Genomic DNA, 27,935 nt, shown 5'->3' on the forward strand with positions numbered 1-27,935 from the left:
CTGTAAACATCTTTTTGGTATATATTGATCCAAGTGGTCACCCACCCGCACACTGACCGCAGCCAGTGATGCTCGACTTCGGTGATCTGCTGGCTTAACGATCAGTCCACTGCGGGATACTTCAAATGAGTAAAAATGTAGTTTAACTGTACATTGGAGTTAAATTATGCTAGGATTTTGATTCGGTAATGGACGGTTTTGGAGTTCGGTTTTGTTTCGTCAAAAGGACCATGGCTTAGTTCATCTGGTGGCGCCATCTATCGCGAGATATGGGAAATGCTAGACTGTTTTGCTATCTCTGTGTGAACTAAAGGTCTGTATTCTAATAGTCCGGGGTCACCAACTGGGGAGATCAAGACGTTAAAATCTCTTCACGTGTTGAAGGAACGGAAGAAATATTGTGGTGACAAGGAGAGGATTTGAACACCCGTTCAGCCGTTCGTAAGATTGCCAGATAAGTCTTTTCAGCTATAGAACGTACTCAGTGGCAAGAAACTAAGCGAACTTCATAAAGTGGGCATAGTTGGCGGGGATAAAATTGTGTTATTTAACAGCATTAGGAGGAAACAGTTACTGTTTTTCTCAAAGTTAATTTCAATAGCATCCTTTTTGTGGTTATTTGACTGTTATGGTTGAAAATTGTGAAATAGTTATATCATTTTACGGTAAAATAGTAGCAAAAATAGTAGCAGTATAATAGTAAAATAGTAGCAGTATAGTAGCAAAATAAACATTAAATTTTAAGCAAGAATTTTAAATTTAGAAACTTAATTTATGATTAAATAAGATTTATTATGATTATTAAATAGTTCAATGTCTCAACAGTTTCAGAATTTCCAAGATTAATAAAAAAACATTAAGATATGTTTAGTTTATATTCGATTTTATTCACAACCCACAGCTTCACGATTATATACAATTTCATCATCAATCTAAACCTTTGCTACTAAGTAAAGCTGTACTTGTCATCGCGCACATTTGAGAACATTTTTGTAAAAGTAAAAATATAGCACATTTTGTAACGAGTTTCATACTGATAGAATATATGTTCTCAAATTTTAAGTAGCGTGTTTTTGCAAAACTGTTTTTCTTCTGCGCTGTTTAAACAACTCCGACCTTTCACTCAATTTATTGTTTTTTTAAAAAAAAACGAACAACAAGTTGTATTAATTGAATATAAAGTGTAATACAAAACCAAGGAGCGATTATCTGTAGAGGAAAACAAAGTGCCTAACACTAAGTCTGGCGAGAAAAAAAAAAGAAAAAAAAAGGACACATTTCTAAGTTGTATTGGGATCGTGGAAATCGTAATTAATGCAAAATTAATTTAGTTTCTAATGAAATTTTCGTTTTAGTTTAATTTTTGTTTAGATGCTAAACTTTCGTAAGATATGTTTAGTTACACTTAAACTTAATCTAAAATTTAATTCAAAACCTAGAAAGATTTAATTTTTTATTATGCGGTCAATCAATTTACATATGCAAACAAGAATTTGAGAAAAGCATTGATTATCTTATATTACTCTTATCTTAAACTCTTCAAGATAAGAGAGCAAGATAGCGCTCTTCATCGTTGCAATTTCAGTTTTCGATAACGATATCAAGGACCACATCTTTCGAGAGTAAAATCCAAGTCTGATAGTCGTGGCCTTCCGAGTCGACCAGACTTCTCTAAACGTAAATTACATTACGTACGAAAGGTAAAGTGATTAAACGGTGCTGTAAACTAAATCTGATGCGCAAAACGAACAGAGGGAATGATTAGAGAACTAGAGGATCTTTGGATTATTATTTAATAGATTATAACTTCAAAATGTTTATTAGAATTACGTGCACTTAGAGGTTAATTTTAAGCACACGAGTTTCATCAAAAGCAAATTTTAAGTAATTGTCTTATTACAAAAATTAATCTTACACTAACTGTTTGTGTGAACTGTAGACAAAAAAGATTTCTTTGCAAGTAAAATTACGAAATTGAACAAGGCTTTTGTCGTTAAGAATCATGTATTTTTCTGAAAGCGAAAGTTTGATCCATTTACTTTTATCGGACAAAATGTTTGATCAGGCCACCACGAATTCCTCTGACAATGTTTATTACTGAGATTTATTATCTCCAGGTCAGATAATTGACGTGTGTTTTCATGCACATATATTTGAGCAGAGGGTTAATCCAGGTTTTATTTTTTGTACGGTCACGTACCATAACGGTCACGTAGTTGAATGATAATCTTTCCGACCTTCAAGAGTCGTGAAGAGTTTTTAAACAGCTATTTAATAAGCTGTCACAACACACGAATTTCGAATTCAAGTTTTGAAGCTTTCAATGAAATTATAAAAATCACGTCGCTTTCAGATTGGTTTTTCCGTGAATCCGCTTAGGAACAATTTTGAGCAATCATTCTTATAGTGAAAATTTGTTTCCGAATTAGAATGTTGAAAATGGGTAGTTTTTACAAATTAGTATTAAATAGAAGCCGTAAATTTTAGCCTGAATCTAATTGTTTGGGATTTGTATATTTCTTATTCTTAATTTGTTAACCTTTTAGCAAAGTAGCTACAAGTATTATTGAATTTCAATGGCAGCGCAACACTGCATCATACATTCAGAGATGCCAACTGTTCTGGACACGCCTAAATAATTAAAACGCGGTAAATAAAAACAAAGTAAGTTTTACAAATCTTTGATTATTTTTGCTTGCTTTTTAAAAGGTATAGCATGACATGAATACCATAAAGTGGGGAATTACATAAGCCTACGAACTATTTAGAAATAGTGGTGGATAAAAATCTACTAAATTGAATTTATTAAACCAAGAATCACAATTGATAAATTACTACTTTAAAATAAATATTTGCTGTCCGGAGCAAGTTGGCGTCTCTGTACATATGGGTAGAATATTAATGGTATAATCCATAGATTAATGGAAAAACTCAACTGGTTCGTAATTGGTATGTTACAAAAATCGACATCTCTTACCAGCCATGTGCAAAGCAAATACTCTGGATTGAAGTTCAGATATTGGCATGAGAGGTCCAACTGGCTGACCCAAACCAATCAGAACTAATGTCTGATGCTTCAGTTTGGGTGGAAAAGCGAATTTGAAAAGTTCTACTTGATTGTCTTCAACCCATACTATATCCTTACTGAGGTATGGAAAGTAGATTTTGTATCCAGTTGCCAGTACCACTTCATCTACCGCAATCTCTTCGTTTTCTCCTTCAAAGATCACACCTTTAGCTGTAAATTCCTTGATGTCTCCTAAAAGTGATGCAGACAATTGAAAGTTTCAGCATATATTGCACGTATTTATAGATCTTAAAAATATGCATAATGTTTTGATATGATAATCTCCCAGTAGCAGCAAAAAGAAATTTGGTTCTTGAGAAATTTTTTTTAAAATAAATAACTCTGTACCCAGTAGCGCGATAGGCCACAGAAGGCCAAGGCCTACTGTGACCATCTCAGTTTTCTTGATCTTGGGCTCTGAGTGCAGGAGCAGATGTTCCGGTCAGGTGGTCGGCCGAACGCGGAACCCCCAGTGTTTAGTTCCCAAGCATGCTTGGTACTCATTTATAGACCCACTGAAGGTTTAAAATAAATACGTATTTAATATAAATTTGGAGCATTTTATGAAAAAGTACACACATAATTTCTGTATTTTCATTAAATTTAGAAATTTTTTGATGCAGAGATAAAATTTGAAAAATTATTTGTACCAAGTATATATAGAGAGAGCATCATTAAGCCTAGTCTTTCAAAACTAGTCAATTTCCCAAGCATCGCTTAATTTAATAGCTTGAACTTTTTTCTAAAAAAGTTCTCGTTCATTAACTGGAACTATTTAAATCTATTTTTTTTTTATCCAATTAGCAAATGCTTCTATGTATTCGAAAGAGTAATTAGCAATAAAATATTTGGTAAATTAGAGATAAAGGTTTGCACAGGTTTTTTGTTGGAATAAATTAAATTTCTGATGGACTAATTTTGCGTTTTCTAGTTTTAATCCTGACAATCGACGCAGGTAGATTAGTTTCGGTACTAAAAATTTCATCTTAAAATTGCTTTAGAAAAGCATTCAATAAATTAATAAAGTAATCAAACTCGTTTAATTTCGAATAAATTTAGTTGAACGAATTCAGAAATTAAACCAATCATAATTGAAACAAAAATGTATACCAAAAGAATTTAAAAAAGTATGCATGAAAATTTTTTTTTGTTGCTAATACTGTGTATGCCAAAGCTTAAATGCTATCCCATAGTATCTCACAATGAAATAAACTTTAGATTGGTTAAATAGAAAATTTGCTTCCTTTGTCACTATATTAAGGCTGTAGAAATATGCAAATGGTTCGAACTTTGAAACAACCTTTAACCATTTATTAACCATTACAATATTAATTAACGATTAAACAAATTACACCCAATGAGATTCAATAGGGCGCTCTAGGGGTGTAGTTTAAGGAATCTATCACACCGCTGGTAGGAGAGCTGTGGGCAGATAGTTCGATCCTGGTGACTGACAAAATAATTGGCGTGTACATGTGCAGCAAGGTAAATCTGTTGTGGCTGAAAGTTCTCTCGTTGGTTTTGTAAGAGCTTGGAGAAAAGGTTACTAGTTCATGCGCTGTCCATGCAGTCTTACTAGGATCAAAATTAAGTGGCATTTTTACCATAGCCTTTTAAGATAGAGCCTTAATGGAACTAAATGCTTTGCCATGATTGGGTGATTATAAGGGAGTTGATAGATTGCAGAAGGTTATAAAAAGTGTTGAGTTGAACTATCGATTTAAAACAATTCAGAAATTTAATTACAAGCTACTAATTTATTAGCCTATAATGTGTGAAATTCTTAAAATAATTATTTGCAAAATATTTTCCTTCAAGTTGAGACATTAAATATGCGCACATAGGCCCAATTTGTAACAAATTTAATACCCAAAAAAACGCATGTTCTCATGCAGCTCACCTTTAACCTCAACCGTACCACTGAGTATTCTGTTTGGAAGAGCATCGTTGACCATTGGATGTTGGCCGAATATGTGATGAGTTGGTTTCATCCTGTACAGCTCATGGTCGAATCTGTTGTTGATTTCTCTTTCAACAATGGCGCAGACTATGGGATATGGTAAATTATTGAAAAAGAAATTCAGGAACCTCTTTATCAGGTGGAGATCAAAAGGCTTGCCTTTGGGACCCACTCTATGAATAACCCAGGCACCTCTTCGGGTGCTAAGATAAACCTATGGAAAATCTCGATAATTAGTAATTTTTTAGTACTGTATAGAAAACAATTTAAGTAAACAAGATTAGATTTCAGAGTAAATTTTTATGAGCTTAGAAAAATGTAAAGAACCTCTGGTATTGGATTTATAAAAATCTCATAATTGTTGTTTTTAACTGGAAAGTTAGAATAATGTAGTGTTAAATCAAATTTTAATTACTTTAGTTTCAAGCCACATTGAAATTAGATTTTATTATGATTCAAAACAAAAATGGCTCAAATATACAAAGCAATTCAAAAGTAAATTTCAAAATAAGATAACTGAATGAAATAAATATTTTTAAAATAATCATTATAAATCCGAAGAAACCAATTTTATAATAGCTATTAAATATGCTTCTTGAATTTTTTAAAAAATTTCTAGGTGAATTAACTAGGTCATCACATTTAAAGTAGACATACTAAACCTTAAAATTAAACAATGTGCAATTTATGTAATCAAAAACCTTAATTTCCAATAATTACAAAACGAGAAATTAGAGAAAGAATGATTTCGCATATCAGGGGTACGTCCAGACATTTTGTGAAAGGTTCGGTTTTTGTAAAATTGTGAAAAAAATTACTCCTAATTTGTGAATATAAAATAAACGTCAAGTCATTCTTTCAATCAGGGTCCTGCTTTCATGAATTTGTGAAAATAGGATCCGGTTATTGCAAAAACTTTTTCAAGGAGTTTTTAAATTGTAAATAGATATAAGATTATACTCAGCACTGTAAAACTATAATACAAAAAAATTGAATATTTAAAAATAAACAGCAATTGCTGCTTCAAAATTAAGAGATGCAACATACAAATATTTGGTATTTAGCCTATAGTGCTGAGCGCAGAATATTAATTTCGGACGAATAATGGAAGAAGCGTCTGCCGAAGACAAAACTTAATTCGTTTACATCCACCTCTCTTGTTTTTGCCCCTGGTAAGGGTTTAATCGATTAACAAAACAAAGATAAACAAATTTGTGATAATTTTGTGAAGATAAACAAATTTGTGAAGGATCCGAATAAAAGAAAATTCATTTTCTGAAGGATTCGTTTTATGAAAAAATATTTTGTGAACGGTTCCTTAACGGACCCAAATTTCTTCTAAATAGACCCCTGCGTATTGAATTTATGTATTTTAATTTATACAAATTAAATGTTTTACAGCTGTAGTGATCGAATGTATGAACTCCTCAAAAGCTCAACAGGTGGTTCAAGGTTTTAAAAGGAAATTAGCATCAATATGGTTAAGTAGCGACCAAGTTAAATGTTAATATTTCAGTTGCAAAAAGAAAAAAAATTAAAAAGTAAAGTTCACTAGGGTTCCTCGAGGTCATACAACTTTTCGTTAGAAAAAAAAAAACCCAGGAGAGTTTTATTGGAATAACACGCGGGTAAGCTACTCACTACGCATCTGCTTGCATCTGACATCAGATATACCCAACATCAGCTTTAAATGTCTACAACTTTCATTCAGAATCAGAAATTTGTTTCAATTGATGCTTCATATCATGCTATTGCTTTTAAATTTTAGTTTTTTATTCCATGATTGATAATCGTGGAATTCAGAGGGAATTTATTAAAATCTCAATAATTTAGAGATATAAACTTTTGGACAGTTTTTCTGTTATCATAGTAAAAGTCAGTCCAAATAAATCCAGAAAACCCTTCTCCAAATATTTATAAAACACTTTCTGGATTTATTAAGAGTTTTAAATGATTCTTCGAATTTTAGGTATATCATTTCCAGTTGAAGGTTGTATTCTCACTACCAAAAATAGTTTTATTTGAAATCCGTAAGTGTTTACTTTTTACTTCACACATTATGCTTCCGAAATTACTTAAAAATTGCGGTCAGCCGTTAGTTAAACTATGAGTTTTAATTGTAGCTCATTAAATTAGTGGTACAGAATGTCACAAGACTGCTAAGTTTCGAATAGATTTTTATAGGATCAGTAATTTCGAAAATAAAACATTAAAAACTCATTTGCAGCAGCCATTTCGTTCTAAATGAATGCAATTTTGATGAATAATGTAATTTATTTTATTACAAAAACTATTAGGTTGTGAATATTTTTTTTCACGCCTAATTAATCGTTTCACAATTTCCCCCCGAACTTTGTAGCTTTAACAAAAGGAAAACAATTTTGTATCAGTTATCGCAATCTGCAAAGGTTGCAAAGTAAATGTGATAGGGAATGATACGGGTATGATAGTATACTAGTAACAGATTGATTTAAATAAAAGTCAAAAAACTGATAAAAACAAAGAGCTTTAAGACGAACTTTGTAACATCGCCCATTTAAAGATCACGTGATTACTTAACACTAATAAAGATTTATGGAACCAGTAAGAATTCAATGAATATTTTTGAAACTAAAAATCCAAATTTTGCATGCATATTTATTAAATAAAACACTTATTGTTCATAGAACAGGAAATGATAACCCGAACAACTTTCGACTTTATAATCCAATTTTAATGAACTAAAGGGAAATCTGTTTACAAATAAGCTAGTGCAAGGAATAATTCATAACAAGAGATCGGACAAGCAAACTTTCTCTGAACATAAGGATTTCCTCTGAAATTCTCTTTGGAATTTTTAGTGGTCAACTAGGAGGGTTTAACGGATCGTGACGTATGTGGCAGAAGTCTAATTCTTAGCTACAGATGGCGCCACTGGAAAACAAGTGCACCCCTCTGTCTTAAAATTGACTTGTTAGTATTGACAGGTGGCATAAGAAAACTACAAAAATATTATTTTTGTTTATTCCACATCCTAGAATGAATCGAGCGTTTCCATACTCGCACACATGGTAACCATTTCCATTTTTATCAGATTTACCGAAAAATTTGAAGTCCGCTATTCTCTAGTTTCACTTAAAATTAGATTTTATTAAAATTTTTTAATCACATCAGAAAAAAATCTGCATGAAGTTAAAAATGGACTAGTTGTATTATCTGGCTCTAAAGTTATTTGAAGTTACTGTTCTCTAGTGTATGAAGCTGTTTTGAGATTCATAAAACTAGAAAGAGTGCTTTATGTAAGTTTATTGTATATTTTTGAGATTAAGTTTGAACGTACTTTCCAAACATGCAAAAAAAATCTCTTCAAAAGTTCTGGAGTTTTTTGTTCTAATTAACAAATCATAACGAAAGAAAAAGCTCTAACAATTGAATATTTCGACCTTATCCGATTTTTGTAGATTGCGATCTTCATGGTCTGAGTTGTTAATCTTAAAATTAAACAGTAATTTTTTCTGTACTCCTCTCAGGGAGTTAGCCTAAGTAACCACTAATACTTATTCTCTTCGTCCGGTTTTCTATTTGTTTTTGTGTCTGGATTGTAACACTGTTCTTTGTGTTGCGTTATGAACACAATTTTTGGCGATTTATCTCTTCAGACTTCTGTTCCATTAACAAGGTTTTTCGAAGCTCCGTCGCCAAGGAAAATAAAAGTAACTAGGAAACTTCGCCCCCTACTCGCTGGCGCTCGCCAACCCCCCGAACTGCTTTCGCAGTTTATTTCGGATTGCTTCGCAATCCAATGCTCGCTCATTGGATACGTTCTTAACGTCTTGTTTTTGTATACTTTTTAGAATACCGAAGTTCCGAAAACTTTTCACTGTAGTAAATTCTAAACCTGTAAATTTCAATATTAATTTGAAATTGCAATTGTTAATTTGGGCATTTGGCGATACAACACTTATAGAATTGAAGGATTTGTTACGTCAAGCGCTCAGGTATCATAATTTTGATCTAGTTGCGCTTCTATGTCATTTTGATTTATGTTGCTAAGTTAACTTTCAAAAAATTCTATGGCTGGCAACAGCATTTTTATTTTTTAAGTTGTTTATTTTTATTTCTTTTAGAATTCGTTCTTTTTTTAGCGAAATGTTTTTTAACCTAACAGAATTATTTGCCGACTGTTTTCTCTATAAATGAAGAAAATAAAGTAAATATTTAAGTGTTGTGAAAAGAATCTTATTTAGTTGTACTAAGTACTTCAGAAAAGCTCTTTCGACAAAATACTAAAATAGAGATCTACTACTCACTTCTGCCTAGCTTAATAGTATGAGATTATCGCAGCTGAATTGAACAACCTGATAATGCTCACTCTGGTTATTGTTTCCGTTTTTAAAAGCACTATATGTTGAGCCACCTCAACCAGATTTGCCATGTGACATTTTTAGCAGCAATCATTGGTCAATTTTCTAACGTTGCCATTCGGGGAGTTGTAATGAGGCTTTTTTTTGGTGCCATGTAAGAGAAATATATATATATAGATTGTTTAAGTGCAAAACGATGCAAACGATGTAAAATAAAAGTAATTGTTTAAGTGCAAACTCTTGAAGCAAAACGAGGATTTTTAACTTTAAATCTTGCCACGAAGAATTCCCTGGGCTTTGGAAAGGACAAATAACTGAAATATTTTAAAAGTAAGTTTTTGTTTTTTGCTAATTTGGCGACATTTTCCCCACGCAGATGAAAATTTCAATATCCCTGCGTATTTTGAGAATGGGCAAATTTTTATAAGCCTAGCTAATGCAGCATTGGAGTAAGTTTTTCAACATTAAAAAATTAGTCCACGAAGGCTTTCAATTTCGACAAAATTTGTTTTTCCATTTTGACGTTTTGTGCTGTTTTTAGAATAAGCATACGCAGCGCTGGCTTTAGATAGGCTAAACTGTTGTAACAGTCATGAGTAACTGTATCAAACTCCTAGCAGTTATGAAAATAGCATATTATTCGCAAAAAAAAAAAGCAGAATTTCGTATGACAACGAAGTTTTTGAAAAACAGTATTAAATTACTTTCACTAAAATTATAGGAAAATTTTTTTGTTTAAATTCATGTAAATAAAATAATAAAACTACCGTAATAAAAAATTTTGTGTAGCCGAACACTTTTTGAATTTTAAAGTAATAAACATAAGTACCAAATATCCTTCTAAAGGCTGATTTATTGATTGATTGATTGAATGTAGGGTTTAGTGACGCAAGGTCCAGATGAGGACTTCTAAAGGCCGGTTAAAGTTTCTTTAAAATTACAATTGGTTTTGATTTGCGTTAATTTTGAAAATATGTATGGTCAGTGTATGCAATAATTAGTTGACGTTAAAATAGCTATTTTCAGTTAATAAAACATGTCATGAATATGTATTGTCAAGTGTTGTAAATATACACTTTTGCAAAGTTTAAATGCAATTTTTTTTAACATATTCAAAGTGTACGGGGTTGAAAAATCCATAGCGGCAAATGTTTAAAATTTAAAACATTTTTTTGCAGTACTTAATTTATATTTTATAACTTAACGTACAAAAATACCATAAAAAATCCAAAAATGGATTTAAAAATACATATTAAATTCTATGGATTTAGTAATATAAACCTATTTTATTTAATGTTCAATTATTCACAGAAATTATTCTAAATTATTCACCTTTTCGTCCACCATAAACTTTTCTCTACCTAACCTACTTTACCTAAGTAGAAGTGAAAATTGAAGTTTTTTTTTTATATGCTATACAAAGGTAGTTCTAATGCAGCTGCAAATTTCAGGGACGAAGTTGTACTAACACAATGGAGTATTTTTCATATTTATTGATAATGTAGAAAGGCATTGTCTCATAAATGCATTTTTCGAATAGGCGAGCTTTTTGGGTCGGGATGTTTGTTATTTTTGTTAAGTTAAAATGTCAGTGAAATTCGAGGAAGTTAAGTCTTGTTTTCGCGTGGAGTTCCTAAATGAATAAAATTTTTGAAAACTTACAAACAAGTGTAAAGTTAGTCTATTTGGATTCGATGAGAATTTTCTTTTTCAAATCTCATATATAATATTCCCTACTTCAAAGATGAGTGTACTCTGTAAAACAATTTTAAAGAAAATAATTAATGCTTGTCAGTAACATAGATTCTTCTATAAGTCTGATTTCACTTTAGCGATTAATAATTTTGTGTGTAGCTTTCAGAAGTGTTTACAACTTAAGAGTTTAAAAACGGTTCCGATTTCATTTTACGGCTACGGAACCCTAAATGATCGAGCATCTTTTGGCGGAACCCCAAACATAAAATATATAAGCAGCCGTAAACATAATTAGTAAAATTACCAAAAGTTCGAAGACTAGTTTTTCTGGAGAAGTGTCAATGATTTTATTAAAAAAATTTCTAAAAATAGGCATACATAATATTTAGAATTTCGTGCATCTGATGACAGTTTTACGTATGCTAGTCAAGACAGTAATAAAATTAGTTTGTTAGCTTTAACAACACAATAATGGGAGATTATGCTCAAATGTTAAAATTTTTGACACAATGTGATTTTTATACAAATATTGAATGCTAGTGACTCAGATTTTCACAACAAAATTAGTCTCGAACACATTTTATTGGGCAAGTTATTAACATTACACTACACCAGTTTTGATATTTATTAAAAAAATAAACTTTTGCAAGTTCTTGATTTATTATAGGAAATTGCTTTATTTAAATAGTGGCAGTAGTTATATGCGATATTTCTAAATTCGCATAAAATACACAGTTTTACACTAAAATATATAGATTAGGTAATGTTAAATATACAGGTATCTAAAAGCAAAGTAATTTCCGTTTGCTTATTGTATCTTTTAACTGTAACTATTAAAGGAATTTCTTTTAACTGTAATTTTAAGTAACAGGATAGAATTTTACGTAAAGTAAGAAAACAAATCTAAATCCGGATATTATTTGTTTATTATTTAGACGATTTTTGCAGTCTAGTGTGAAAGTGAGTTCGTTGTCCCTGTTTTCAAGAGCAAGGCCGACAAAACTTGATTAACCCATTTTTTGTTACGTCATATCTTCCTTTTCTTAAAATCAGTCAAGTGAATCGACAAGGAAGCATGTAGTAAAATGCAATAAATTTCACAGCATTTAAAAAAAGATTAAGATAACAACCACTTCGTTAGAACAGCGGAAATGTTGTATATACTCGTTGTATTCAAATTTGCAAAAGATACACCCATTAATTGATAACGTGTAATAAATACAAAGTTTTAATCTCAAAGAATCTGAGAGATTAGTTTAAAAGAATTCGGAGAAGAAGTCATTCAAATCGTTCCTTTTAATGAGGGAAAATAGTCAAAAATTTTCAGAAATATCAAACTATTTCGATAAATCTTTATTTGATATTACTCAGAACAAACTAGTTTGTTTTTAATAAAATTAATCTTCGAAATATAGATTCTTAATTTCACAGTTGTTTGAAGTTAAGAATTTCTTAAAGGGAATTTTGACAATTAAATGTCCAATTAGTTTCAATGGTGGAAAACCTACAGTATTGTAAAAAAATAGTATATTGAACTACACATAAAATATTTTGACTATTATGACTGTCTTCTGTATTCCCATTGGATAGAAAAAAGAACTACATGATAATATATACAAAGATGCAGATTTTTTTAGTGTCATCAGCTTAAAATTGACGAAAATTATAACAGTATTCATAGTTATTTATTTAAAAAGGTTTTTTTTAGTAAAATTACAATCCGAGACACCTTTAATATTTCTCGATTTGAAAATAAACCAAGAAACAATTAAATTGTGATATTATAATTATAATATTATATCATAACTAGTGGACTGCCCCCCCTGCTCGCTAACGCTCTCCAACCCCCGAAAATTGCTACGCAATCTTATATGGTTTGCTTCGCAAACCAAGCTCGCTTCGCTTGCTACTAACTTAGGTACATTGCAAATGCACAAAATTCTAAGAATTCAAAACAATCATTTAAATCCTTATAAAAACTTTTTTTTTTTAAAAATAATTGCATCTTTTTAGTAAATACTAAGTCATTAAAATAAATTTGAATTCAAATAAATGATATGTAATTTGTTAAACCTATTAGAAATGTGCAATAGTATAATTCGCTATGTAAATCAAAAATCGTCAAATAAATTCGTAATATATAAATTCGTGAAAAAAAGCGTTTTCGACAAAATACTAAAATAGAGATCTATCGACAAAGACTACTCACTTCTGCCTAGCTTAATAGTATGAGATTGCCGCAGCTGATGCTCTCTGGTTATTTCAGTTTCAGTTCTTAAAAGCGCTATATGTTGAGCCACCTCAGCTAGATTTGGCATGTGACATTTTTAGCGGCAATCATTGGTCGATTTTCTAATGTTGCCCATTCGGGGAGATTTAAGGCTTTTTTTGTCGCCGTGGAAGAGAAATGGTAACGTAAACAAAACAAAGCAAACATTGCCACCGGCGGAAAAGAAATACAGCCAAAATTTGGGAGCCACGTAAGAGAATTATATATATTAGATTATAACAGTCGTTGAACAGCAGAACCAATTTTCGGTTTACGACTACTAATGTTCAACTCCGTAACCTTGTAGTTTTGAACCAATCCGGAAGACAAGGAAACTCCTGGATCAGTACCCCCAGAGGTATGATTTGTTATGGGAACATGGAGGACTTTGTGACTAGACAGACTTAACGTGCATCATTCCCATTTACTACATGGGGAGTCTTCGGTAGGTAGAGATCGAATCCACGACCTCTTGGACATTGGCCCAGTGCCCCCCCTCAAACCAGGCTATCTCGGCCAAGTCAAATTATGGTAACATAAGTAAACATTGAAAGCAATGGTAACCAGAAACGAAAGCTTCAGCAAAACTGAACATTTTTTTGTCAAACCCAGGAGACTTTCAGATTCTGAAATTGAACCTTATTCTGTTATTACTATTTAGATTATAATTTAAAATTAAAGGTTCAAAAAGCAAAATTTTTATCCTATCACAAAAGTAATCTCCTAAAAATACCTTACTAGGCAACATTTTATGATAAAGATATTTAGTTACCATTTTCAAATTATTAAAAGTTTAATAAGTTCTCGTTTTTAAGGATTTATTTACTTTTAAAATAAGTTAAGTAAAATTGTGTTCAATCAGTGAATGGTATTAATATACGAAATATTTAAAATTCTTAGCCAATATTAAGAATAAACTTAATGCACAATTTCTAAAGAATTTCGAGGGAGAAAAATATTTAACGAGATTTTCTAGCAACCTAAAATTAAATAAGAATTTCAAAAATAGGTGTATGTAGCTGCAATGGCAACCGAGTGAAAATGTTTAACTTGAACAGAATAGAAATTAGTCAAATGAGCCAAATTTGCATTGATACAATCAGGGCCGTAGCGAACGATAGATTGGGAGGCAAAATTACCAGACTTAAAATCGCTTTAAACAAAACTAATGATCAAACTAAAAACCTCAGATTTAATTTTTTCGTATTTTATATTTAATTAAAATTTTTTTTTACAATCCATTTTAAACTATATATTACTATTGATAATAAAAACCAAGTTTGATACTAGTTTTCCCCTTCTAATTACTCAAAACCTTTAAGCATTTCTACGTAAAAATAAAATAAATAAACAATGTAAAAAAATAGTATTTTGGTAATAAATACTTTGTATTCAATAAATCACAAATTAATCTGATGATTTTATTTTATTTCATGACCGTTGAACAACTGACCAAATTTTGGGTTAACAACTACTAATGGTCAACCTTGTAATTATGGGCCCAATCCAGTAGACAAGGAAGCTTCTTGATCATGTATTGGAAGAACTTTCTGAAGGAACTAACCCGCCTTTGCGTTGCGGAGAGGAAAACCACGAAAATCTCTCATGGTTAGTTTTACGGCAAAGGGATCGTCTACCACTGAGGATATTTTACGTCAGCACTGTGGTCGGTGCGAGCCGAGTGCGGAATTCGTACGAATCAGCGAGCTACCACGGCTCAATCGATGTGATTTGAAGAACTTAAGTCAAATTAGAAAGGAAATTCTTTTTTCAATAACTTAATTCAGAGCCGTGATCATTCAGTTTTTTTAAGCATTGCGAATAATAATTGTTTTGATTTTATTCAGTAGTCATAATATCGTAATAAACAACTCTAAAATTTCATAGTCTAATTACGGTTTAACTAAAGAGCCGCAATTGCAATTAATTCAGATATACAGTTGTCTGTTTTTAATTTCCCTTCCTCTTCATTTAAAAAAGGATTGTCAGGCTTCAGATTATAGACTAATAAGAACGACTATTAGACTAGATTAAAAGGGATATTATGAAAAAGTACGGAAATGATTTAAGAAATCATTTTGATAATTGGGTTTAAAACACCATGTTTTTCAAAGCTTTATAAGATATCGGAAACGGATAATAAAGCAATTAGAGTGGAAAGAGGAAACAAAACAGCAAGAAAAAAATTGAAGCCGAATACTTATATGGATGTTTAATAAATATTTTTCATTATTCTATTCTAAGGATTGTACCTTATTGAAGTTTTCTTTTTAACCTATTATCCTTTGGGATCGGCGGAATGTAAAATTGCTTGTCAAAAGCTCGAACGCTGAGTTTATGCGTACTGAAGAGTTCATGTGCGTACTAATATGATAATTGATACGTATAATTACCTCCTTACAATCTTAGATCGCTAGAATTAGAAAGGCTTGTTTTAAACATAGGGGAGAGTCAGGTAGCCCCGCCCACTTGAGTATTGCTTATATTTCTGTATAATATTGAGAAATAATCAATATTTTTGTATGTTTCTATTGTTTTATCATCTAATTAAATAATGCAAAAAGAATAAACCAAAAAAAGAATAGTTTAACTTAAAAAAATAGAAATTTAAAAAAACATGTTTTTCAGCTCTTTTCAAAATGTGTCGGGTAGCCCCGCCCAGTTACAAAAATTATGTTTTTTGACTGTTTTTTCAGGTGTAAATGAAAATGACCAATGTATTGACAATAGATAAACCTCATTTATCATTTTTATCACAAAATTATTTTATTTATTACATATTTATATACTTTTAGTGAATTCTATCATTTAATAACAATCATTTAATAACAACAATATTTGTTGTTAAAAATGCATATAACATTCAAATTTGAAGCAATAAAATAATAATCTTTGCAACCGTACATTTATCGACGAAATAAAATTGGGCGGTGATACCCGACATTCATGTGAGCGGGGCTACCCGAAATCCAATTTTTTTGTAAATTTGTAATTACTCGAACAATTTTTTACATACAAACTTCTTTCTTTGTGCAAATTAAACTTAAGACTACATACTTTAATGCTGTATGTATAGAAAAAATTATTTTTTTAGTATTAAAATGAAGTTTAATCGAAACATTCAACCAATTTTTCTTAATTTCATGACTACTGTATTCAACATATTTTCAAAACTATTGTTTACCATGTTACCAGCTGCATAAATACTTGAAACTTTGAAAATAATCTTTTTTTAATATAACAATTAATGTCCGATGGCCCATTGACTTGAAAAATATTCTATATATATGAAATTGACAGTGGGCGGGGGTACCAGACACTCCCCTAATACTGTGAAGGGGTAAAGGATACTGTACGTACAGTCCTGATGAGATTACTACTAGGTTTCCATGTTATAAACTAGCCATACATAAGAATACTTTTGCTATTGTATATTTTTCAATCATTTTAAAAATTATCTAAATTTTAATTTTCTTCTAAAGCGTTCTTGCGAAATAAAGGGGATAAGAAATTCGAATAATTTTTAGCGGTTTGTTCACTCAAAAATTCCTTATTTTACGAAAACTTTTTATTCATACAGTTAGTCAAAAAAAGTCTGCGTACATTGACAAAAGTAATATCAAACTCGAATTTAAAGGGCGAAAAAAAACGGGTTTTTAAAATTCTTTTTATTTTAAACCCTTAACGTCAGTTAGTAACTTTAAAATTATTTGACAAAAATATTTTCATGCCCAATAATTTATGCAGACCAACTTTTAAAGATAATTGGACAAAAATCAAATCTATTTTCGAGTTAATGGGAAGTTGCTAGTGCTATTTTCTTTGACGAAAATGTCACTTAATAAGGAAATTCTTTTAGCTACAAGACAGTTAATTTTAAAATAGATAGATGAAGGTAAAACTCTTCGCTATATTGGTAAAATAGTTGGAAGGCCTCATTCTAGTGTGCAACATGTTTATTCAGAACTACCTTGATACTAGAAATCTTGCTGTAAAACCAAGATGTGGAAGACCTAAGAAGATTACTCAGAGAGAAGAAAGAAAAATTCTTCTGTGAATAAACAAAATCCTAAACTTTCTGCTGTAAGTATAACAAAACATATTTTTTTAACAAGCAATAGGAAATTTCCCCTGAAACTGTAAGAAAAGTACTGCGAAAGGCAAATTATCACTGACGCAAATCTAGGTTTAAGCCATGCATTTCTAAGACGAATCGAATGAGAAGAATTGCTTTTGCAAAAACTTATTTGAACTCCTCGGCAGATTATTGGATCAGTGTGATTTGGTCAGATGAAAGTAAATTTACAATATTTAAAATCAATGGCCTCCCTATTGTATAGAGAAAACCGGGAACAGAAGTGAATCCGAGAAGATTAAATGCAACTGTTAAACATGGAGCTGGTGGAGTGATGGTATGGGGGTGTATGTCTTCGAATGGATTTGGAAATTTGCATATTATTGATAAAGTCATGGACAGGTATGTTTATTTGGATATTTTGAAGAAAAATCTACCAGAAAGGGCTCGAAATTTAATTTAAATCTTTCTAACACCTTCATTTTCCAACAAGACAACGACCCTAAACATACTGCTAAAATTGTGAAGGAATATCTTCCCTATCACACTCCGCGACAATTACCAACTCCTCCACAGTCACCAGACCTTAATCCGATTGAACATTTATGGGCAAAATTGGACAAACGAATTCGAAAACACAATATTACTTCCCGAAATGAGTTAATATGCAAATTGCAGGAAGAATGGGCGAAATTTGCGTCAGATGATAAAAAGAAACTAGTTCTGTCAACGCCTAGACGTCTGCAAGCTGTTTTAAAAAATAAAGGGTGCGCAACAAAATATTAAAGTAACGCTAAAAACTTTTATTTTTCATTTTTTTCTTAAGTGTACGCAGACTTTATTGGAGTGTATTGCTGTGTTTTTTTCGTAAAAAATTATTTCTGAAAAAGTTTTTAAAATATTGCGCTTTTATTTTTGCTCTTTATTGTAGCTTACAATGGTAGCTATTACAGGAAAAAAAATCATACTGATTAAAATGTTTCTTTGATGTTTAAAGTGCTTTTTTAATTTAATAATCGGTCAGTACGCAGACTTTATTGACTAACTGTATATGGCACAAATGATGCATATAACTTTTTTTTAACTTAATATTCAAGTAGATATTGCGTAGGGGAGAGTGGCTCACCTTGGGACATTTTTATTTTTGGTATAGCTATAATTGGTTAGCAGTAATAGTTAATGAGGATTTAATGTTCTCAGAATTATTGGGAAATACATTCGGAGGAAAGCCAGTAATTAGTGAGTTATGCAATGATAACAGTGATTATTGTTACTTGCAGCTTAGAGGAAATGAACAGTGAAAGTGACAACAAAACATTTAACTAAAAGAAAAAAGTTCATCTACAAAAATGCAGTGAAACAAGATTACATGGAGTTTTTGCTCATATCAAATTTGCTGGTAAAAGATCTATTGTTGCTTTTGTAAGTAGCATCGTTGAAAGAAATGGAGATGAGTAAGTTATCAGATTTGAGAACAGTGAATCAATCTTAAATATTCATTTATCCCGATAAAGACAAAATCATACATAGATTCAAATGACATTTTGTTAAAACTTAAGCAGATCAAAGCTTTGAACGTTCTTTAGGTTTGGTATTTGATTCTGAACAATTGGATTTGCATACCAGAACTTGAAGCTAATAAAATAAAGTTTTACTAACAAAATTAGAAAATGTAAATTTATTTAGTAATACTATTTTCAGAAATTTTTTACTTAACTTTTCACATCTGTTTATGCGTCCCAAGGTGCTCCCACTAGGAGGTACACCTTGGGACAAATAACAAGATAACTAAGCTTTTTTTGAAAAATTTTCTATGACATATACGAAAGCAAAACGTAGTTAAAAATGTTTTCAAATGTTACACGAGCACCAGGTAAAATTTTGACAGTAATCAAAATAAAAAAATAAGAAAAGGAAGAGAAAAAAAAAAGTGTCCCAAGGTGAGCCACTCTCCCCTACTATGAGGATCGCATAGTGATGACTGAAATGAAACGATATGAAACTTAAACTTTATCTTTTCAGAGATTCCAGAATACGTAAACAAATGGGTTTTTTCTTTCTGCATCTGATAGAGGCAGTCTTAAATTTACCACTGACAAGCTTTTGGTGTCTACAATAAATCTCTTAACTGTTCTTTTCTGGTTTCACCTTGGTAGTAATCTAAATCACTTTCATTCAAATTCAAGTAGTCACCACTAGTTAATTTGGGTATGAAATAGATCTGAACTGTTGATCTTTAAAAATTATGCACACAGAAAGGAATTTTGCTTACAAATTTCGTTCACGTGGATTTGTCCCACAATTCCATCGGGTAATTTCACTTAGTAAGAATGCGGTGACAGTTTTATAATTTAGAAGAGACCAGTCTGTTTAGCATATATTTTGTTGCTTTAATCAGGATAACTTGTTCACCGACGTTGAAGTTTCTCACTGACGATCCTTAAAATAGTCGCTATAAGCTTATTGTTTACCATCGATCATCAGAAAACTCTCTAATACTTTGATATCACAGGCACAGGATGATTTAAAAGACAGGATCTCAAGATATCAAGCCTCTAGTTATTACGAATTCAAGTTCAGGAGTAATATAATTTTTACAAACTAAAACGTTTTTGGTTTTGGAAGCATTTTTTTGGGCCTTATTTGTCGATTTCAGGGACCTCTTGTAACAGTTTATAATTTTTGACATGAGGTAATTTATAGATTTTAAAAGAAATTATAAATATCAAAATCTTCAGAAGCTTAAAGGTAACTAGGAAATTAAAAAAATACTTTGTTTTTCCTTCAGTGAACAGCTTTCTTAATATTTAAAATAAAAAGTAATTTATGGAATTCACTGTAGAGTTATGAAAACATTGCACACTACGCAGAACTCTACACTGCGTCAAACGTCAATATATAGCACAAAAAAGGAACATTCTGAATAACTTTAGATCTACACATGGGTTCCCAGAGTTAGGATTTTTTTAACGAGTCAAAAAATTAATTACATGTTTTGAAAATCGTATCGAATTAATTGTTCATTAATGTCTCCTTTATTATGAAGTTAATTAAAATGCTTGTTAACAACGAAAATTCAAAACAAAGTCTTTTCTAACAACGGTATAATTAATGAATTATGAAATTGATATGCAGTTATGAAAAATTGCATCAGTATTTCAAATCTAAAAGTTACCAAATTAGACAATGAAGCAGTATGTTCCTCTGATAATCATTCTTATGGTTTATTTTAATTTTTAGGAAACCATATTTCAGCTGATTCATTTTCAGTTTATACACATACTAAAATCAAATTAAAAAACTATATAGATGCTGTTTCAGAATTTGGAATTCTATTGTCGAAGATAAGATCCAAATTTTTTAGACAATTAAAAAAAAATTTTTTTTTATTAATGGTGGGCACTTGAGATGTATTGTCTCATTGGCCAGAAGTGCCAGAACTGCTACTCTCTTCTCGTTACCCAGTGGGCACCTGTGGCGAAGCCACGGCTGTGGAGCAGCGTCACCCATGTCACACAACCACAAACCCGTTTATAGGGCGGGTCACATTCACACAAAGGAGAAAGGACATAGAACACAGAGAGAGAAAGAAACATCCATGCCCTGAGCGCGATTCGAACCCGCAACCATCGGCTCCGCATGCAGGCACGCTAACCACTCGGCCACCTGGTCTGCATATTAAGAAACTACATGAAAAAAAAATTCCTTTTTCATTCATTCGCCACATATTGTCAAAATAAAATTTAGATCGTTACATATTCAAATAATTAATAATCTTTTGTTAATTTATAAGGTCACAATTGCTAACAAAATTTATTCGTTAAATATCGGTGTTCCGCCAAAATAAGGTAGATAATTTAGTGTTCCACAGATGGAAAAAAAAATTGAGAAGCGCACTAAGGCATTCAATTGTTTTTATGTTTCCCCATAGAAAAAACTATATAAAAATCGGAAATAGGTGGCATCTAAAAAAAAAGCAAATCATTTCGGCCAAAGCCCATTGTGAGTCAAAGTCTTAATGAATCCTAAGAAGAAAAGTATGAAGAAAAATGTAAAACTTTTCTACGGTGAATCGGGTTCGAATCTCAACGATGGCTGGTTGTTACGAATTCCGCATCCGGCTTGCACCGATCATAATGCTCACGTGAAATATCCTCAGTCGTAGACGGATCATGGGTTAGAGTCCCCTTGCCGTCAAGCTAACCATGGGAGGTTCTCGTGGTCTTCCTCTCCATGTAATGCAAATGCGGGTAAGTTCCATCAAAAAGTCCTCAGCAAAGGTAAATTTCTCCCAATACTTGATCCAGGAATTCCCTTGCAGGGGTCTGTTTAGAAGAAATTTGGGTCCGCTAACGGACCCTTCACAAAATATCTTTTCATGAAAACGGACCCTTCACAAAACGATTTTTCTTTTAATCGGACCCGTCACAAATTTGTTTGCCTTCATTATTGTTTTGTTAATCAAATAAACCCTTCCCAGGGCAGAAAACAAGAAAGATGGATGTAAACGAATTAAGTTTTTAGTTCGGCAGACGATTCTTCCATTATTCGTCCGAAATGAATATTCTGCGTTCAGCAGTATAGGCTAAATACCAAATATTTATATGTTGCATCTCTAATTTAGAAACAGCAATTGCTGCTTATTTTTGAAAATTTAATTTTTTTAATGTAATTTTACAGTGCCGAGCATAATCTTGTATCTATTTAAAATTTAAAAACTCCTTGAAGGTTTTTGCAATAACCGGACCCTATTTGCACAAATTCATAAAAGCGGACCCTGGTTGAAAGAATGTGAGAAATTTTTTCNCCCACCCGCACACTGACCGCAGCCAGTGATGCTTGACTTCGGTGATCTGCTGGGAACCGTGTCTTAACGATCAGTCCACTGCGGGACTTGAAATGTTTGAACATTTTGAAATGGGAAAATGGTAAGAAATTAATGCAACGCATTACTGACAAAAACCATTTTATCCAGACTGGCACCAGGTATAATTAGCGTGGCATTCTAAGTGCTAAAAATGTTAAGAAATTCTTGTAACACATTTCAAGATAAACTTAATTTAAAATACCTGAAAAATACATACCTGAAAAATTTAGCAGCGACCTATAAACTCGATTTTTGTAAGTTACACGCCTTATTTTTTTGTGCAGTTCCGTAGAAAAGTTAAAAATCGCTGAAATTATTATATTTCATTAAAATTTTCGCAAATTTTTAAGCTGTTAAGTTTTATAAAAAGAAGTTTTAAACGCATAATTAAACAAATAAACATGTGGCTTCAAATAACTTTAGAAATACTAACTCTGTAACGGAATCGTTCATCACCTAGCTTGTAAATATAACTAATCAGTGAAGAATGTGAAATAAACAGAATCGTTAAAAACTAGTGGGTTGCGTCCCCTGCTCGCTAACGCTCGCCAACCCCCGAAAATTGCAACGCAATCTTCTATGGTTTGCTTCGCAAACCAAGCTCGCTTTGCTCGCTACTAATTTAGGTACATTGCAAATACACAAAATTCTAAGAATTCAAAACAATCATTCAAATCCACATAACAACTTTTTTTTTAAAAAAAATTTACATCTTTTGTAAATACTAAGTCAATAAAATAAATTTGAATTCAAATAATTGACGTGTAATTCGTTAAACCTATTAGAAATGTGCTATAGTATAATTCGTGATATAAATCAAAAATCGTCAAATAAATTCGTAATATTTAAATTCGTGAAGAAAAGCGCTTCGTGAATAAAATACTAAAATAGAGAATAAATTCGTGAACAAAATACTAAAATAGAGATCTATCGACAAAGACTACTCACTTCTGCATAACTTAATATTATGAGATTGCCGCAGCTGATGTTCTCTCTGGTTTTTTCAGTTTCCATTCTTAAAAGCGCTATATGTTGAGCCACTTCAGCTAGATTTGGCATGTGACATTTTTACCGGCAATCATTGGTCGATTTTCTAGCGCTGTCATTCGGGGAGTTGAAATGAGGCTTTTTTTCTGTCGCCGTGTAAGAGAAATATATATATAGATATTATGGCGATGTAGTCCGCTGATGCTACAACGCTCAAATTGATCAATTAATTTTTCTGATATGCGAATAAAAAATTTAATGTTAAAAGTACGTGCAATAATCTTTTTGATCAAATAGAGCTATAAACTAAAACATAGTTTGTTAGGTTGTTGATCATAACATGTTGATCAAGGATGTTATCTTTGAAACAACCGATATGGTAGTTTATAAATTATTTTAAAAGTGGCCTTCAGGGTAGAATTTGTCACCCGTCGAACGCTCTGCAGCATATAGGTAGCTGGGTCGAATCCCCCTTTAATACTGGATGTGTCTTCGCCCTGTCTTCTCTGAATTTGACTTTTTCTTTCTACTTGACAAAGGCTTATAAGGCGGACTCATGTAATTAAGAGTACAAGCATGAATATATGCTTACCTGTAAATAATTTAAATTTGAAACAATGGTGACAATTAATGAGAAAACTCCATTTTCGAACGATATAATTGAAATTTTTTAAACTACTTTTAGAATGTAGGACTAAAATTGCAACCGCGATTCAATTTTCAAGACGATAGTATAAACGATTTAGGAGTTATCAGCGAGATACGCAAATTAATTTTATTATTATAGATTAAATTGGCTGTTAAATTAATTGTTTTTTTTACGCTATAACGCATAACAGAATTTCGCTATACAAGTGATGGAAATTTATGAATTTTTTTTAAAAACTCAGATTTTATGTGTTCGAACTATCGAACTTTGCTAATAAAATAAAAATTTATAATACAAACAGCGCATATTTGTGGCTTACTGCAAGATTCAATGCGAAAATTTTAAAATATTAAACCATTTTAAATTTTTTTTCCAATAATATAAATTGCACATTATAATATAAATTGCAAAAAGTAACTTTATAAATTTCGTAAGATATTTGTTCTATGATAAATGGATATTGCAATCTTGCGTTTTGATTTAGTTTATTCAGCCTTCTAAATCCTGTGAGACATTTCATCAAATTTTCAGGCATAATTTATCTTATTCCAGAGGTATTAACGTCTGGAATAAGGCTTATATGAGGTTTATGTAAATTAAAGAATAGGTGAAATAGTTCAACTGAATAAATATTTTCTAAGAGAATTAAGAGATTTTTTATGAAGCCACCTTCATTTTAGTTTTAACTTATGGTTTTAGTTGTCCATGTTTTAGTAATTTAGTTTTTTTAAAGTAGGTTATAAAGGCTCTGCTTTAAGATTTCGATTGATAGCACGTAAAAAATATTGCAAATTTTTTTCTTAAACTTAATTATAATTGTGCGATAATTTGTAGCACTAGTTTAATGCAATGTATCTGTTGGTATTTGGATGTTTTAAATTTACCTTTATTTTCCTTTACCGCCTACGAATAATCGTGAAAATGTTTTGTTATATTAGTTACACAAAAGATCTTTTTTCAGGAACCTTTGAATTTAAAACATAAATTTAAACATTTGGTACACATAACTAATTAATAGTACTATGTTAAAATTTAGTACATTTTGGTTCATATAAAGAGTTAAAAAAATAAAAAAGTTCTGAGACTGATTTTTTCAGTCTTTTCAACGTAGTTCTTACGAAAAGAAAGACTAAGATGAGCTTATTCAATTATATATCTTAGGTTTACATGAAACACGCTAAATTTTTAAAAAAAATATACTAAACTATATTTGCAAAGTTTTCGTTTAGCGGAAATCTGAAGAGAAAAATTGAATTTTAATTGAAAAAAAAATCTTATGAATTCGTAATAAAATATATTAGATATCTTATTACATTTTAAAACAAATCATTTGCATATTAATCTTTTTCTTAAGTCAAATAAATCTAAACTATTAGTATATAAAAATTTTATTTTTGTTTTACTGCCGGTGTTGATTTGCGGCTATGCTGTTTAATTCCGTAGTCTAGTATAATTTTTAAGCTTACTCAGAAGACTAAGGAACTCCTGATATAAACGTCGGTTTTTAGGGGGGGGGGGGGGAGGGATTCTGGATGTAACTAAACCGCATTTGTGTAACATTGCGAGAAAAAAACAGTCTCCCACGGTTTAAAATGACTGCGAGCAAACGTACCTTATGTACTAATTCATTTTATAATTATATTAAACAGCTGACCCAATTTTTAGTTTGTGAATATCAATGTTCCAACTTCATAGCTTTGTAAAATTGAAATTAGTCCAGAAGACAAGGGAACTTCTAGATTAAGCATTAGGAAAAACTCCTTCAGGGAAGAATTTTTGGTTGAACTAACCAGCGTTTGAGTTGTATGGTGAGGAAAAAACAGCGAAAGATTTGCATTATTGAAAAAAAATAAAAAAAGACATTCAAAATTAGTAACATAGCTCACCTGTGAAGCAATATTGCTTAATTCAACCGCCACATCACCGCCGGAGTTTCCCACTCCAACAACCAGAACTTTTTTATCGTCGTATCCATTAGGTTTCTTGTAAGAATGTGTATGAATAATATTTCCTTGGAATTCTTCCTGACCCGGGAATTTCGGAATTATTGGAAAAACGTGGTGTCCAGCACACACCATAACTCCATCGAATACCTCCTGGAATGGTTCAGCAGATCCAACTTTTTGAGCAGTAACAGTCCATCGTCCAGTATCGTCGTAATCCGCGGTTTGCTCAATTGATTTTACCTCGTGTTCGAATTGAATGTACTGTACAAGCCCAAACTTCTTGGCGTACATTTCAATGTACCGAATCATTTTGGAATTGTGCATGTAGTTTGGATATTCTTTTGGCGGTGGAAAGTCACTAAAAGCACTCACTTCCTTGCTACTGTTGATGATTGTAGATCTCATCACAGATCCCAATCCATGGACATCTTCCTCTCTATAACGCCATAATCCGCCGATATTTTTAGTCCATTCGTAACAAACAGGCTCTAAATTTTGTTCCAAACATGCTTTAATTGCTGATAAACCGCTGGCCCCTCCGCCAACAATACAAATTCTTTTAGGCATTTTGTAAAAATTAAACGCTTTTGATTAAAATTCTTTTTCTATTAAGCGGTATTCGATGAAATGGCTAAAAACGAGCAAGTGTCTGACTTAAGAGTTATTTACATGCTTTGACCTAGTAACTGCTGATACAGATGAATAGAGATACTGCCAGGTCAAAAACATTAGAAGGTTTCGGTTTTTCTCTCTCACCCATTTTTAAAGAAGCGCCTCTTGTTTAGGGTTGCAATCAAATGAGAAAAATGTCGCCAAATTGTTATCAAAAGAGGATTTTTCATGCCAGAAAGAGAACTTTTCTTCTCATTTTTAGTTATTTCGATATTATATGGAAAAGAGAATGTTTGGGTAGAAAAAGAAGTAAAATAAAATTTATTTTGATAGTTAAAGCAAATACATTGAATGTTTTTTTTTATTTAATTTTGGATTTTTAATTATTTAAATATTGTATGGTAAAGAGAACGTTTTCTTCGAAAAAAAAAGTAAAAAAAAAAATTCAATTTGAAAATCGAAGAAAATATATTGAATATTCTTTTTATTTAATTTATTTAAAATCTAGTGGAAAAATAGTTAATGTTTTACGGGATTAAAGGAGTAAAAAAAAAGAATTAAGTTTAAAGCATTATGTATTTTCGTCTTTTAAAACTATTAAACTATTAAATGATTAGAAAAAAACTCAGTTTTCGAAGAGTACTTTAAATCTGATGACTAAGACATTTTCCTCCTATCCTAAATTTCTAATTTTACGCTTTAAAATAATTTTTAGTGTTTGTTTATTATTTATTAGTTAATTTAACAGCATTAAAATTTTTTTGAATTGTGAAGTATGCAAGTTTTAATATTTTATGCAGCGTAATTGTAAATGACAAAATCCAAGTTTTTTTGGAATCGGTCGCATAATTTTTGAGTGATTTTGCTTGCTATTAAATAAAAAATATAAAGTTTACGTTTGACGTTTTAGTGCACAGAAACTGTTCATCCAATTTCATTCAAATTTTGTATTTTGTAATTGATATTTTAGTAATTTAATATGGTACAAGAATTTTGAACACTAAATTATCATGGATCTTTATAAAATTAAATATTAAAAAAACAAACAAATAATTATTAATATTTTTAAAAATTAAAATTATCTCTGAATAACAACTTTTATAATTCTGAAAACTTTATTTTTAGCTTTAAAGGTATTAAAATATTGCGAAATATTCAAAAAGTAAATTCAGCATGAGAACTCCTAGCCTATTGGTCTTTCCTATTCACCAAATGTTCTATATAACGTAGAGGGATTGAATTCGGCCGTATCACTGAATGTATCTCAGTAATGTCTTTTCCTAATTTGTGCTTGTTGTTGTAGTTTATTTACGTTTCACTAGAGCTACACAATGGGCTATTGGCGACGGCCTGGGAAATATCCCTGAGGATGATCCGAAGATATACCATCACCGTTTTGATCCAATGCAGAAGGGATGGCAGCCCCGCTTCGGTAGCCCGACGACCTACTCACGAACTCGAGTAC

General features: G+C 31.3%; 1 protein-coding gene across 1 annotated transcript in view; it reads right to left on the reverse strand.

The window, feature by feature from the left end:
- LOC107441124 (flavin-containing monooxygenase 5) overlaps positions 1-26,431 on the reverse strand; it is a gene marked incomplete at its 5' end in the record, with an annotated part of 32,132 nt that extends 5,701 nt beyond the window's left edge. The window contains 3 exon segments of the mRNA XM_043051942.2: positions 2,978-3,259; positions 4,968-5,241; positions 25,799-26,431. Coding sequence (XP_042907876.1) covers positions 2,978-3,259; positions 4,968-5,241; positions 25,799-26,425 — 1,183 coding nt within the window.
- Between the last annotated feature and the right edge of the window lie 1,504 nt (positions 26,432-27,935).

The sequence above is a fragment of the Parasteatoda tepidariorum genome, chromosome 9, assembly GCF_043381705.1.
Source record: "Parasteatoda tepidariorum isolate YZ-2023 chromosome 9, CAS_Ptep_4.0, whole genome shotgun sequence".
Classification (NCBI taxonomy): Eukaryota; Metazoa; Arthropoda; class Arachnida; order Araneae; family Theridiidae; genus Parasteatoda; species Parasteatoda tepidariorum.